The sequence below is a fragment of the Scylla paramamosain genome, chromosome 42, assembly GCF_035594125.1.
Source record: "Scylla paramamosain isolate STU-SP2022 chromosome 42, ASM3559412v1, whole genome shotgun sequence".
NCBI lineage: Eukaryota > Metazoa > Arthropoda > Malacostraca > Decapoda > Portunidae > Scylla > Scylla paramamosain.
In genome coordinates, this window is record NC_087192.1 from 4,325,001 (window position 1) to 4,339,536 (window position 14,536).

Consider the following 14,536-nt stretch of genomic DNA (forward strand, 5'->3'; position numbering starts at 1 on the left):
CATTTGTAGCCATTAGTGTTTTGATTTAGATGATGAAGGAATAGGTTTTTACTTATTGTTAAAAATATTATTTGTATTAGCTATATTTGTTCTTTGTACGTACATTGTTTATGATCTAAACTGTATGAGACTCCAAGAAAAATAAACTTATGGATATTATTACAGCTATTACTATCCTCTTCTTTACATTAAGTAATTAGTAGCTAAGATTAAGATGTACTGCGCTGGTGAATACAAGGTGAGCCAAAGAACAAGGGTGAGTCAAAGAGCAAGGTGCCAGCAACAGTTGGTCACACAGGCTGTCTTGGCGCCATCGTGAGGCAGCCAAGGACACGGACGACCTAAGCTGACTGGACGCACAAACACGTACAGTTCCCTTCACTCAGCGTTGCCAATATGTGAAACTTCTGCCATGAACCGCCTGCCTCGACTCGTACATGACATACATACCGGTCAGTACGAGTAAGCAAGCGGGAAGATGATGGAGAAACTGGCGGGGTTTAATTCGGATACTAGTCAAAGCAGGCGGTCCACAGCAGGCGATTCACACACTGGCAGCGCTGAGTGATGGACATGGAAGTGGCGGGGACTGTACATGTCATTTTCCTACAAGTATTTCTTTTCTACCTTAATCTTTAATACATACTTTTTTTACACCCTCTAAATTGGCTTACGTTTTCTGTAACGAATGCAACCATCCATATCAAGACACGAGTTTGTCAGCCGATTCCTCCCAGTATCTCCCCAAGTCATCTATCTCACTCTATTCCTCTCCCAGCACATTTCTCCCCAGTATCTCCCCAAGTCATCTATCTCACTCTATTCCTCTCCCAGCACGTTTCTCCCCAGTATCTCCCCAAGTTATGTCTTACTCCATTCCTCTCCAGTACCTCTCCCAGCACATTTCTCCCCAGTATCTTCCCATCCCATTCCTCCACAGTGCCTCCCCACCCCATTCCTCCCCAGTATTTCCAGTCAATCTTTTTACTGGTTTTCATTTACATCTCTCTCTCTCTCTCTCTCTCTCTCTCTCTCTCTCTCTCTCTCTCTCTCTCTCTCTCTCTCTCTCACACAACAGCATTTCTTTCTTCTCTGCATTTATTCTGTTTTCTCTCTTTTTTTTTTTCTTTTCCACCCTCCTTTCATCTCTCATATTCCTCCCTCCATCTCTCCTCCCTCCCCGTCCTCCTTCTCTCCAATCATTGTCATCCCTCTGATCCCTCTTGCGCACATCCCTCCATCTCTTCCCTCCCCCTCAATCCCTCCTAAACAGTCTCATATTCTCTCTCTCTCTCTCTCTCTCTCTCTCTCTCTCTCTCTCTCTCTCTCTCTCTCTCTCTCTCTCTCTCTCTCTCTCTCTCTCTCTGACCCGCTCAATCATCTTGTCTCCTCTCCCTATCTACTTTCCCTCCTATCTATCATATCTATCATAATTTCCCCTTTCTTCCTCCTTCCTTTCTTTCCCTTTTCTGTTGATTTATCCTCCCTTCACTAACAACCGTGTCTAATGGCCGGAATTAACGCCCACAAGAGGCTTGTTCGTGTGTCCGTTCTGCCTCGTTGTCTCTCTGTCCTCTGTTTCTTCTTATTTGGTGGTTTTCGTGTTTGTTTTATTTGTTTATATTTGTTTGTTTAGATTTTTGACTGTCTGTTTGTCTCACTCTGTTGTTGTGTGCTTATCTGTTTGTTTCTTCGTTTGTTTGTCTGTCTGTCTGCCCGTCGTGAATCTGTCAGTTTGCTTGCCCGTCTTTTTTTTTTTTTTCTGTTTGTATGACTCTCTCTCTCTCTCTCTCTCTCTCTCTCTCTCTCTCTCTCTCTCTCTCTCTCTCTCTCTCACCCACACACACACACACACACACACACACACACACACCGCAGCGTCAGTCCTTGAAACTCTCGCAGACAAAATAACAGAATCGCGGAGTTGTCGATATGCAGGCGTGTGATTCGGCATTCAGGGGACAAAACCACTCGGGAAGGCACAGCAGAGGGAGCACAGGAGCCTTAGGTGACACACTCCCAGCATGACATTCCCAGCTGGACCGCTCTTCCTTATGACTTTCTCACCACAACACTGCGACAACGCCTGTTCTACTCTGCCTGTTGTTGTTGTCTCCTCCTGCTTCTGTTGTTCTTGGTTCAGTGGGCCTGTGTTGTGTGGTGTTGGGATAAGTAGTGGTGGTGTATGGTAGTGAATTCTTAAAAACACGGTACAAAGATCTGACGAGGAAGGAGCATTTTCATTTATTTTTTATTTATTTTTTTATTTTTTTGTGATATTGACGTGGGTTATAAGTGTTCTTCGCTGGCAATAATCAATACAAGTGCAATAATTCTTTTTTTTTTTTTTTTTTATGGTGTAAATAGCATCTCATTTCACATACCTAGATGACTATGACTCGAGGGTTACCAACATTTTTTTTTTTTTATTACTTATCAATGACAATAAATACTCGAATATACCACAATTCCATATCGTACTCACGGAGAAGCCAATACCGCGTTCACTCCAAAACAGGACCCTCAAATATTGACTAAAACCTTCCAGAGTAGCAATTATATTAGTCTTCAGCACTACGGAGGGTAAACGGCGAAACGATTCTCAGCATTATTAATACTTCTCATTGACAGTAAATTATCTAGAACCCAACTCTATATCCTCTGTCATCCACATAACATACCTTCCGAGCAGAACCTTCAAACATTAGATAATACCTTCAAGAGTACCAATCTTCAGAAGTAGCAATTTTAGAGCCTTCAGTGCTACGACAAAGAACGAAAAGCTTATAATTTTTCGTATTACTGATGACTGACGGTAAATATTTGAGCGTACGACACTCCTATATCCTCTCCTAAACAAGTTCTTCCCAAATAGAAGCTTTAAACATTAACCAATACCCTCAGAAGTAGATGTTTTAACGAGTTTTCATTGCTAGTATAATTTTTTGCGTATTTCTTGAGTGTCACCAGCAAGAGTACATGTATTAGAGTCTCCAATGTTTATTTGTACCGTGTTTCTTGAGCGTCACGTCAAAGAGTAGCTGTATAAGAGTCTTCAGTGTTAATTTGTACCGTGTTTCTTAAGTACCGCCTTCGTCAGCCTCAAGGCAATTAGCGCCAGGTTTTTCAGAGGGCAACATCCCACCAGGACAAACGTCACAGTCTCAGCCAGGCAAACACTACGACCCTCTTAGATCAACACACTCGTCAAGATTAAAGATCCATACGACTACCTCCTCTAGCCCTCCTCCTCTCCCCTATTCTTCCTTCTCCTCCTCCTCCTCCTCCTCCTCCTGCTGCTGTTCTTCGATTTCACTTCCTCTTCTCTCCAGCTCCATTCCTCTGTCTACTCTAATCTTTGTTCTCTCTCTCTCTCTCTCTCTCTCTCTCTCTCTCTCTCTCTCTCTCTCTCTCTCTCTCTCTCTCTCTCTCTCCCCTCCATGGTAACTATATCATAAGGGATTACAGTAATAACGTGTTACTTCCCCCCTCATCTCTCTCTCTCTCTCTCTCTCTCTGGCACGCACACACACACACACACACACACACACACACTGCCTAGCTCATGTGTACATAGAGAAAAGAAAGCAGTTTACATGTCTTTCTCAGTATTGTATTGTGTTCATTGTTTGGTATACGCAGACGCTGTGTGTGTGTGTGTGTGTGTGTGTGTGTATGTGTGTGTGTGTGCGTGTGTGTGTGTGTCTTCTCTGAACTACGCATCGAATTTTCACAAAGAAACAATCGGCCTTCAAGAAACTGACTGCAAAAATCTCTTCTTCTTCTTTTTTTTATTGCATCTCAGTTTTCAACGAAGACTGAAACAAGAATAAAGAAAAATAACATGTTTATAGGAATGAACAAAATAAGAAAAAGAGGACAGCGAGATAAGAGAGAGGGAAAAAAAACTTACGAAGGGGAAACTGGATATGTTCACGTGCACACACACACACACACACACACACACACACACACACGTTGGTAACACCCCAAACAAGGCGGTTATTCAGGAGATAGAGGTGATGTAATGTGAGGAGGAGGAGGAGGAGGAGGAGGAGGAGGAGGAGGAGGAGGAGGAGGAGGAGGAGGAGGAAAAGAACAACAACAACAACAAGAACAAGAACAAGAACAACAAGAACAACAAGAACAAGAACAAGAAGAAGAAGAAGAAGAGGAGGAGGAGGAGGAAGAGGAGGAGGAGGAGGAGGAGGAGGAGAGGAACTGATAGGTAAGCATATTTGCTCTGTCAACTGAGGTGAGAGATGGAGAAATGAGGAAAGACACTACCTCTCTCTCTCTCTCTCTCTCTCTCTCTCTCTCTCTCTCTCTCTCTCTCTCTCTCTCTCTCTCTCTCTCTCTCTCCCCTCGTTAGCCTCCTCCCCCTTATCCGGACACGCCCTTGCAGTATAAAGTCAAGTTACAAGATTACCAAGATCTCTCGTGTGTCTGTCCGCCCGTCACTCCCTGCCCGTCTGTCTGTCTCCCTCTAACCTGCTACTGTTACTAAGGCTGTGACTGGAATTATCACTGCTATCACGCTCTTATCACAATTACTTCCCTTTGTTGTTGTTATTGCAGATGTTGATGCAGGGGAGATGGAGGGGAGTTAGAGATATGGGTGGAATGGAAGGAAGAAGGAGAAGGGGTGATGGGAGTGATGGCAACGGGGGAAGGAGTGGCAGGGAAGAATAGTTGGCAATAATCCAGGATGATGGTTACTATTGGAGATACTTTTTGGTCCAGTCTGTTTTAGTAGGATGAGGAGGAGGAGGAGGAGGAGGAGGAGGACGAGGAAGACTAGGACAGAGAGTAAAGAGCCTACATCTTGGTTCTTGTATAGCACCGCGGCACAACACAGCTAGGTAAGGTAAGCTTTGGTAGGTAAGTCGATTAGCCTGCCACACTCACTTCCACTGTTGTTCCCTCTCAGTCCTATGTCCCCCGAGTGGCTGAGAGTCTTCTTAAGTAATCAAATCTATCTCAATCTAAAGTCATCTAATATGCTGATAATTTCTCTACGAAGCACAAGCTAACATCCCTCAATCTTAATTATGAGATCTTACTAAGCCTAACGTGACCTAACCTAACCTACCTCTTTCCTAAGCCCCTTTATCCACTAAGAGTCTCTTTACCTAACCTAACCCATCATACATTGACGTTAATATCTTAGTTCTTACTTAATAACTTAACATAACCTAACCTACCTCAACACATAAGTCTTTTCATCCCCTAACGATCTCCTTACACGCGGGGGATTTAAAATTAAGGGGAGAGTCTGAATGCAGTGGAATCAAAGGCGGGAGGTTAATCTACTTCTGGCCACAAGTGTACTCGTCTTCATCCAGGCCTTTAGTTTTGAAGCGAAATACAGAAATGGATGTCTCTCTTTTTTTTTTCTTTTTCACTGCGTTTTCCTTCCTGCTGGACCTTCTTCAGTGTTCTGCTTAACGTCAATAATACAACACCTGCCTTGAATTAACAAACACCAATAAATAAATAAATCTGCATCAATTTATTTATTTTTTTTTTTCGCAGATCACTCTTTTGCAACTCTTGGTTTTTTTTTGCTTGCCTATGACGAAACACACAGTCTGGCGCATATGGAGTGAGATACACAAGGTCTGTTGGTCACACATGCACCGCCTCCCTGCAGCCTGTGTTTCTCTGGACGCTCTTCTGTAGCAAATAATCTAGTCAGCCATAGAAACATCCCATTTTCTCTCATATTCAGGGTACACTAAAACTTACGCGCTTCTCAGAACCAGTAATGTAAACACAAGTCACCGCTCCAAGCACTCCGTTTTCTCTTATATGTTTTCAGCCTCCCGTTCTCTTTCTACTGCACAGATTTTTCGTCTTTCATCTCTTCTTCCTCATTTTTTATACATACACATTCTGTGCACGCTTTTCGACACATACGTTACACGTCTTTTCTATACATCATATTACTCCTTTCTTCACACAGACATACACACACACATTCACTCTCTTTGTCCATATCTTTATGTAAATCATTTTTTATGTTCAGTATTTCTTGTGTACATGTTCATGTTTTTGTTAAATAAAGTAGAGAGAGTTTAACCAGTCTAACAAGTGGCTATAAATACAACCTTAGCTGGTGAACAAAAAGAGTTAAGAGATTAAAGGACTTGCAACTGCTGACGGTTACCTGTCGGTTTTCTCTTCTCTATCTCTGGCGAGTTAAGAGATTAAAGGACTTGCAACTGCTGACGGTTACCTGTCGGTTTTCTCTTCTCACATTCCTGGCGGCTTCCACCTAGATCACTAGAAATGGTGACTCGGAGTTAGACCGTAGTGGCCAGCTCCACCAATGCTGTGTCCCAGGTTCTTTAGCACTATAGCGTCGCCACAGCTATAGGTACCTCGCCCAGGTCAGCCCCCGCCTGACACGGACCACCACGGCCAAACCGCCACCCAGCCTGGCCCAGCCGTGACCCACCGACGCCACCCAGCCCGGCCAGCCGCCACGTGACACACACACACCGTCACCCAGCCCAGCAACCGTGGTCACCGCCGCTGCCTCGCCAGTCACCAGCCACCCTCTCTCGCAGCTGTGACTCACCACGCCTCGCCAGCCACCCAGGCCACTGAGGCCACGCTCACCTGCCGCCTCACCACCGCCACCAGGTCCTTCCCTCTCCTGCTGCCGTGACCCACCGCGCCAACTCCACCTGCTGCCTGGTCACCTGCCACCCCTGCCACACCTGCTGCCCAGCCTCCATCACCACCACAGCAGCAGCAACACCTCTCCGGCTCACCACGCACGGTCACCGCCACCCGGCCGTGACCCCACTGGCCCTGATTTCGCTTCTCTACAACAGGGCGGCGCCCCCTGCACCGGTACTCCCGTCTTCCGCTCGACAACAGGGCGGCGTTCCCTGCAACGTTCCCCCACCAAAGTGTTAGTGCTCCCGACCGTCCCTCCCCTCTCCCCCGTCGTCCACCCTCCCCCTGTGTGTGTTAACCCCTGCCCCTAGAAAACTCCCTAGTGTGCATCAGCGCGTACCAACCCCCGTGTGCCAGACACCAACACCTACACATACACGCACTCACACACACACACACACAGACTACACACTTCGTTCACGGCAGTGCGTTCCAAGCCGTAAGTGCGAGTGTGGTAAAGTACGTGCCTAGGACCATCGCTGTCACACCCTCAGCACTGCACAGTGGCGCCCAGCAGGCGTCCCTTGCCACCTCTCACTGGCACCTGGCGCCGGAGGAGCCCGCGCCTCGCCGACAGGCGTCACTACACCCTGCTCCACGACTCGCATAACAAGCCACCAGGCCCCATCGCACGCCAGCAACAAGAAACGGCCATGGCTCCACCGGACACCGCCTCCCCAGCTCCCCCCTTCAGGGCTCCAGCCTTCAACAGCCACGACCCCAACATGTGGTTTACCATCTTGGAGCTGAACTTCAAGGCAAACAACATCACTGAGGCCTTGAAACAGTTCACTCACGCCTGCACTCTCCTGCCACCCGAGGTCCTCTTGCAAGTCTCGGACGCCATCGCGAAAGCCCCCTCTTCGGACAATCCCTACGACGACCTCAAGCAAGCCGTCCTCAAACGCCTTGCGTCGTCGGTGTCGACACGCTTGCAAGAGCTACTAAAGAAGGAGGAGCTGGGGAATGAAAAGCCATCAGATCTGCTTAGGCGGATGAAGAGGTTGTTGGGCGATCAGCCCAACACAATGGACAAGACCATGTTCGCCCACCTCTTTTATCAGCGACTTCCTCCAGCACTACAGAGCAGCTTATTCAGCGTGAAAGATAAGCTCGACCTAGCAGACCTCGCGCAGCTGGCTGACGACTATATGTCGACAGTTCCGTCGGCAACGCCACCGTCTTCAGTCGCCACTGTCACTAACACAGCAGACGTCCAGCAACTCACCCACATTGTGTCGCAGCTGGCCCTGCAGGTCAGCGCGATGCAGGAACAGCTAAATACCCGCCAGCGTCGCCGCCCACCGTCACCTCGACGCCCTCGCTACCGCTCTCGGTCGCGTAGCACTACACGCACCCCGGGCGTCTGCTACTACCACAGCAGGTTCGGTAGCGAGGCCATTAAGTGCACCCAACCCTGCACTTACAACACCACCCCGGCGTCAAACTAAACGGGCGGACGTTCACGGCGCGTACGATCCGCCAGCCCAAGTCACAGCTACTTCACGTCTACGACCGACGCACCGGAATTAAGTTCCTCGTCGACACCGGCGCTGAGGTCAGTGTCCTGCCTGCCACAGACAGCCAGAAGAGGTTGCCTGTAACCACGCACCTCTATGCAGCCAACGCCTCGAAAATCCCTGTGTACGCGCGGCAGACACTACACCTCGAACTCAACCTCCGCCGCTCCTTCGACTGGACCTTTTACGTGGCAGCTGTGACCCAACCCATCCTAGGCGCCGATTTCCTACGCCACCACGACCTCCTAGTCGACTTGAAGCACGGCACGCTGCTGGATCGTCTCACTTCCCTGCGGACCCGTGGCCGAACGGCACCTGGCGAGAGCACCGGAATCTCCGCAGTCTGCCGAGATAACCCCTTCGCCGCCATCCTCAAGGGTTTCCCAACACTAACACAGCCATACTCAGCCACGCAGCCAGTGAAACATCACGTCCTGCACTACATAGAGACCACCGGACCACCTGTTTTCGCCAAGGCTCGTCGCTTAGCACCAGAACGCTACAAACAGGTCAGGGCCGAGTTTGAGTCTCTGATGCAGCAAGGCATCATCCGCCCAAGCTCCAGCAACTGGTCGTCTGCGCTTCACGTCGTCCCCAAGAAAAACGGTGACATACGCCCTTGCGGGGACTACAGAGCCCTAAACTCCCGCACCGAGATGGACAGGTATCCAGTGCCTAACATTCAGGAGTTTTCCTCACAACTGCACGGCTCTACAATTTTCTCCAGGATCGACCTCGTAAAGGCCTTCCATCAGATCCCCATCAACCCCGAGGACATCCCGAAGACGGCCATAATCACGCCCTTCGGACTATATGAATACACTAGGATGCCCTTCGGTCTCAAGAACGCTGCTCAAACATTCCAGCGCTTCATGGACGAAGTTTTGCGAGGACTGCAGTTCTGCTTCACTTACGTCGATGACATTCTTGTTGCCAGCCCAGACGACGCTGCTCATCGCCAACACCTCGAGCAAGTCTTCACTCGTCTGAAGGACTACGGCATCCAGGTCAACGCCGACAAGTCCGTGTTCGGCGTGCCTTCAGTCGACTTCCTCAGCCACACTGTGTCCTCCTCAGGCTTCACCCCAACTGCAAGTCGCTGTACTGCCATCCAGAATTTCCCGAAGCCCACAACTCAGCGCCAGTTGAAGCAGTTCCTCGGGATGCTGAACTATTACAACAGGTTCATTCCCCGATGCGCGCTCCTCCTCCAGCCTCTCTACGCCTTAGTGAAGCCAGCCAAACGAGGCCAGTCCGTCACCCTTGCCTGGACGCCCGCAGCTGAGGACGCTTTCCTCGCTGCCCGGAAGGCGCTCACATCCACAGCGCTCAGTTTCCCTGCCCCAGACGCCCCTACTTCCATCGCCACGGACGCCTCCGACACCGGAGTTGGAGCAGTGCTACAGCAGCACATCGACGGTGCCTGGAAACCCGTCGCCTTCTTCTCCAAGAAACTCAACACTGCCGAGAAGAAGTACAGCGCCTTCGACAAAGAGCTCCTCGCCATCTACAAGGCATTGAAGCACTTCCAGTACTTTGTCGAAGGACGTCAGTTTCATATCTACACTGACCACAAGCCGCTGACGAGCACCTTCATCAAGAACAAGTCATCCTACTCACCACGTCAACTGCGCCACGTAGACTTCATCTCTCAGTTCACCACGGACCTCCGTTACGTGAAAGGTGAAGATAACGCCCCAGCCGATGCCCTGTCACGCAACATCTGTGCCACATCTACCTCTCTCATCGATTACGCCGCCATTGCTGCCGATCAGGCCGACGACGCCGAGCTGCAGCAACTGAAAGAAAACGCCGCACTACAGATGAAGAGAGTACAGCTACCAGGCACTCAAGTGCACATCTACGCTGACGTCTCGACCAACACCGTCAGACCATACCTGCCTCAACGGCACAGGTATCCACTCTTCCGTCAGCTGCACGACCTCTCACATCCTGGCATCAGAGCTTCACAACACATGATGACGTCCCGATTCATCTGGACCGCCATCAACAAGGACGTGAGAGACTGGACACGTAGGTGCACCACCTGTCAGGCCTCCAAGGTGACGCGACACACACGCTCCCCTACAGCCACCTTCACGCCAGTCTCCACACGCTTCGAACACGTCCATATCGACCTCGTTGGCCCTCTTCCTCACTCCGACGGCTGCCGCTACATCCTCACCTGTGTCGACCGCTTCACTCGCTGGCCAGAAGCTGCACCGCTGACTGACATCTCCACTGACACCGTTGCACGTGCCTTTATCAGCACGTGGATCTCACGCTTCGGTGTTCCTGTCAGCCTCACTTCTGACCGCGGCGGCCAGTTTGAGTCCAGTGTCTGGAACAAACTGATGACACTACTCGGCATTCGACGGTACAGGACTGCCAGCTACCATCCTCAGGCCAACGCTACAGTGGAACGTTTCCACCGCCAGCTGAAGTCGTCACTGATGGCTTCCAGCGACCAACGCGAGAAGTGGAACGCCACCTTACCCCTCGTCCTCCTCGGCATCCGGACGTCCCTCAAGCAGGACCTTCATCACTCTTCTGCCGAGCTCGTATACGGCACCACTCTTCGACTCCCTGGCGAGCTCCTTACCAGCTCACCCGACGCCGGCCCCTGCAGCGTCCAAGACTTCGCCAGCAGTCTTAAGGAGTCGATGAGAAGCCTGCAGCCGGTGCAACCTCGCACGCACCCCGCCAAGACCTTCGTCAGCCAGGACCTCGAAGACTGCACACACGTCTTCGTCAGGGTTGACGCTGTCCGTAAACCACTACAGCGCCCCTACGAAGGCCCCTTCGAGGTCCTCCGCAGGACGAGGAAAAACATCACCATCAACAGAAACGGCTCTTCCGACGTCATAGCCATAGACCGAGTCAAGCCCGCCTACATCCTGCACACCCCGACGGCACCTCACGACCCGACATCGCTGGCCACGCCTTCAGCACCACGCGCCACAGCTAAGCAGCACGTATCGTTCGTCGTGCCTCCTCACTCGGGGGAAGTTATGTAGCAAATAATCTAGTCAGCCATAGAAACATCCCATTTTCTCTCATATTCAGGGTACACTAAAACTTACGCGCTTCTCAGAACCAGTAATGTAAACACAAGTCACCGCTCCAAGCACTCCGTTTTCTCTTATATGTTTTCAGCCTCCCGTTCTCTTTCTACTGCACAGATTTTTCGTCTTTCATCTCTTCTTCCTCATTTTTTATACATACACATTCTGTGCACGCTTTTCGACACATACGTTACACGTCTTTTCTATACATCATATTACTCCTTTCTTCACACAGACATACACACACACATTCACTCTCTTTGTCCATATCTTTATGTAAATCATTTTTTTATGTTCAGTATTTCTTGTGTACATGTTCATGTTTTTGTTAAATAAAGTAGAGAGAGTTTAACCAGTCTAACAAGTGGCTATAAATACAACCTTAGCTGGTGAACAAAAAGAGTTAAGAGATTAAAGGACTTGCAACTGCTGACGGTTACCTGTCGGTTTTCTCTTCTCTATCTCTGGCGAGTTAAGAGATTAAAGGACTTGCAACTGCTGACGGTTACCTGTCGGTTTTCTCTTCTCACATTCCTGGCGGCTTCCACCTAGATCACTAGACTTCCTCCTTTTACGGGGCGGGCAGTTAATAGAGTTAATAGGTACAAGCGCGGAGGTAACTTGGCTAATGATCACCTCTCGGATTCCACTGCCTTCAAATGGTTGCACGCCGTTAGAGGAGCTTAGGGGAGGGTAAAGATACAATGAACGTAGTGGCAGGTTAAAGCACGGTGTATCTTCCTATTTACGGTAACACACACACACACACACACACACACACACACACACACACGTACATGCATACATAACCACCACGATGAATGAACGTGAATAACTGACACGTCCATGAATAGAATATGACTAAATTAATACTGAAAGACTCTAAAACGCTTGTTATTTACTACGTACTCTTAAGGTTGATGCAGCAAGAGAGTTTGTTGCGAGGTTGCCAATTGCTAGTGGCGCCATCTGTTGCCACTCTCACAACACACTTAAAGGCTGGTAGTGGCAGTGCTCAGAACATCAGAACATAAGAAAATAGGGGAAGTTGTGAGAAGCTATCAGCCCTACACGTGGCAGACTCTGTAAGGAATTAAATTATCCAGACTTCATTTTTCTTATCTTTTCCGTAATGCACTATGGGCATACTCTTTAAAGTTCCAATGTCTTATCACCACTATTTCTAACAGCCCCTAGTGGAAGTGATTAGAGTTTTCCAGGGTGTTTTCGTGATTCTAAGTAAGGTTTTCTTAGTATCAAGGCGTGCGTGTGTGTAGTTTGTATTTCTCTCACTCTTTTTTCTCCTTTATCTTCTGCTCTCCTGTTATGACTCTTCCTTCCCTCCACACCACTCTAAGATCAACCTAACCTAACCTAACCTAACCTAACTTAACCTAACCTAACTTAACCTAACCTAACTTAACCTAACCTAACCTAACTTAACCTAACCTGACGTAACTGACTAAACCATCACCTCCATAACACACTGCACTATTGCTGGACTGCAGATCGCTAGCACCACCCACCCACACTCTGAGGACCTGGCAGGGACAGTCTTCCAAGCGACAGGCAGGCGGTAACAGTGACCAGACCATCGCCTCTTTGACTCCCTTATCACCTCCATAACACACTGCACTATCGCTTGACTGCAGATCACTAGCGCCACCCACCCACACTCCTAGAGCTTGGCGGGGATACAATGCAATACCACGAAGCCGATGATGTCTTTCGGCTACCACTTTGCCATCACCAAGGATTATTGAAATGGAAAACTGGAAGGGCCGCCACTCACCACTCGCCACTCACCCCGTCCAGACACTCACGCCACTATGAATCCCCACTGAGGACAATTCTGGGGTTTTCCGAGGCTGAATCATGAGGAGCATCGAAGGATCATAGAGACAGTTCCAAGGATACCAATGCATAACACTTCCACGCCTCCTCGTTGCCATTTCAGGTCGCGTCACGGGAGAGAAAAAAATGACAGGAGGAAGAAAAATGATTATGTATGCTTTGTTCATAACAAGCTTGTTTGTGGAGTGTAGTATGGAAGAGAGAGAGAGAGAGAGAGAGAGAGAGAGAGAGAGAGAGAGAGAGAGAGAGAGAGAGAGAGAGAGAGAGAGAGAGAGAGAGAGAGAGAGAGAGAGAGAGAGAGAGAGAATTTTTGTTTTTAATGTAAAAGGGTTTCTGGTCAAGGGAAAGAAAAAGATTGAGAAAAAAAAATGTAGAAAGATAATGGAAATAATGTAAATAAACAAATACACACATAAATAAATAAATGCCAGAAACAAAGCAAAAATAAGCAAAAAAAAAAACGCCAGGAAGGAACAACGAAGAAGAAAAAACAATATGAAAAAAAAAATACAAAAAAATAAATAAAAAAATAACGAAGCGTATTGCCAACGATGTAAAGAGTAACTGCGATGGATTTTTCACCCTTCAATAATCCAACCAGTGTTCAGATATTCACCGCCTCGGCCAGCCAGCGTCCCCCCCGTGACATTCCATCGCTTAACATTTTGCAGACCTGACAAGAAACACAAAGGCAGTGAATGTTGTTAAGCTTTTTATTAGTGCTGCTGCGTGTGGTGGTGGTGGTGGTGGTGGTGGTGGTGGTGGTGGTGGTGGTGGTGGTGGTGGTAGTAGTAGTAGTAGTAATCAACACCATTACAATTTTTATCATTACTATTACCGTCTATACATAATCATCACTATCACAGTCACAGCTACGAGTACCATCATAATCATCACTACCATTATCATCATCATTACCTTCATTAAGTCAAACATGAAGAATAAAACTCATTGTTACCACACACACACACACACACACACACACACACACACACACACACACACACACACACACACACACACACACACACACACACCTGACCGGAGCCACTAAATTAAACCCTCTTTTAACACACCTGGTCATGATAAATTGTTCAAAGGCTGCACCTCATTTAAACACAGCTAAAAATAACACACCTGCCTGGGCACAACACCTGGCCGGAACACACCTGAGTGAGTGAACTAATGAGGCTAATAAGGGTAGCGACTGTAATATGGTACCAACAAAAACAATGACATCATCAATAACAGTAGAAATGACAACAATGATAGAAAAAAAAAAAAAGGAAAAATAATAGCAGTGATACCTGTATTATTATCACTACTATTACCACCACCACCATCACCACCTAAAGCAACAACAACATCAACAACAATAACAACAAAAACAACAACAACAACAACAACAAC

General features: G+C 48.2%; 1 protein-coding gene across 1 annotated transcript in view; it reads left to right on the forward strand.

Moving 5' to 3' along the window:
• Positions 1-14,536, forward strand: part of LOC135093197 (uncharacterized) — a 30,332-nt gene that overhangs the window by 6,699 nt on the left and 9,097 nt on the right. Inside the window, exons 5-7 of the mRNA XM_063992171.1 lie at positions 7,182-7,943; positions 8,174-11,182; positions 12,781-12,848. Of these exons, the coding sequence (XP_063848241.1) occupies positions 7,182-7,943; positions 8,174-11,182; positions 12,781-12,848 (3,839 nt within the window). The remainder of the gene's footprint in view (positions 1-7,181; positions 7,944-8,173; positions 11,183-12,780; positions 12,849-14,536) is intronic.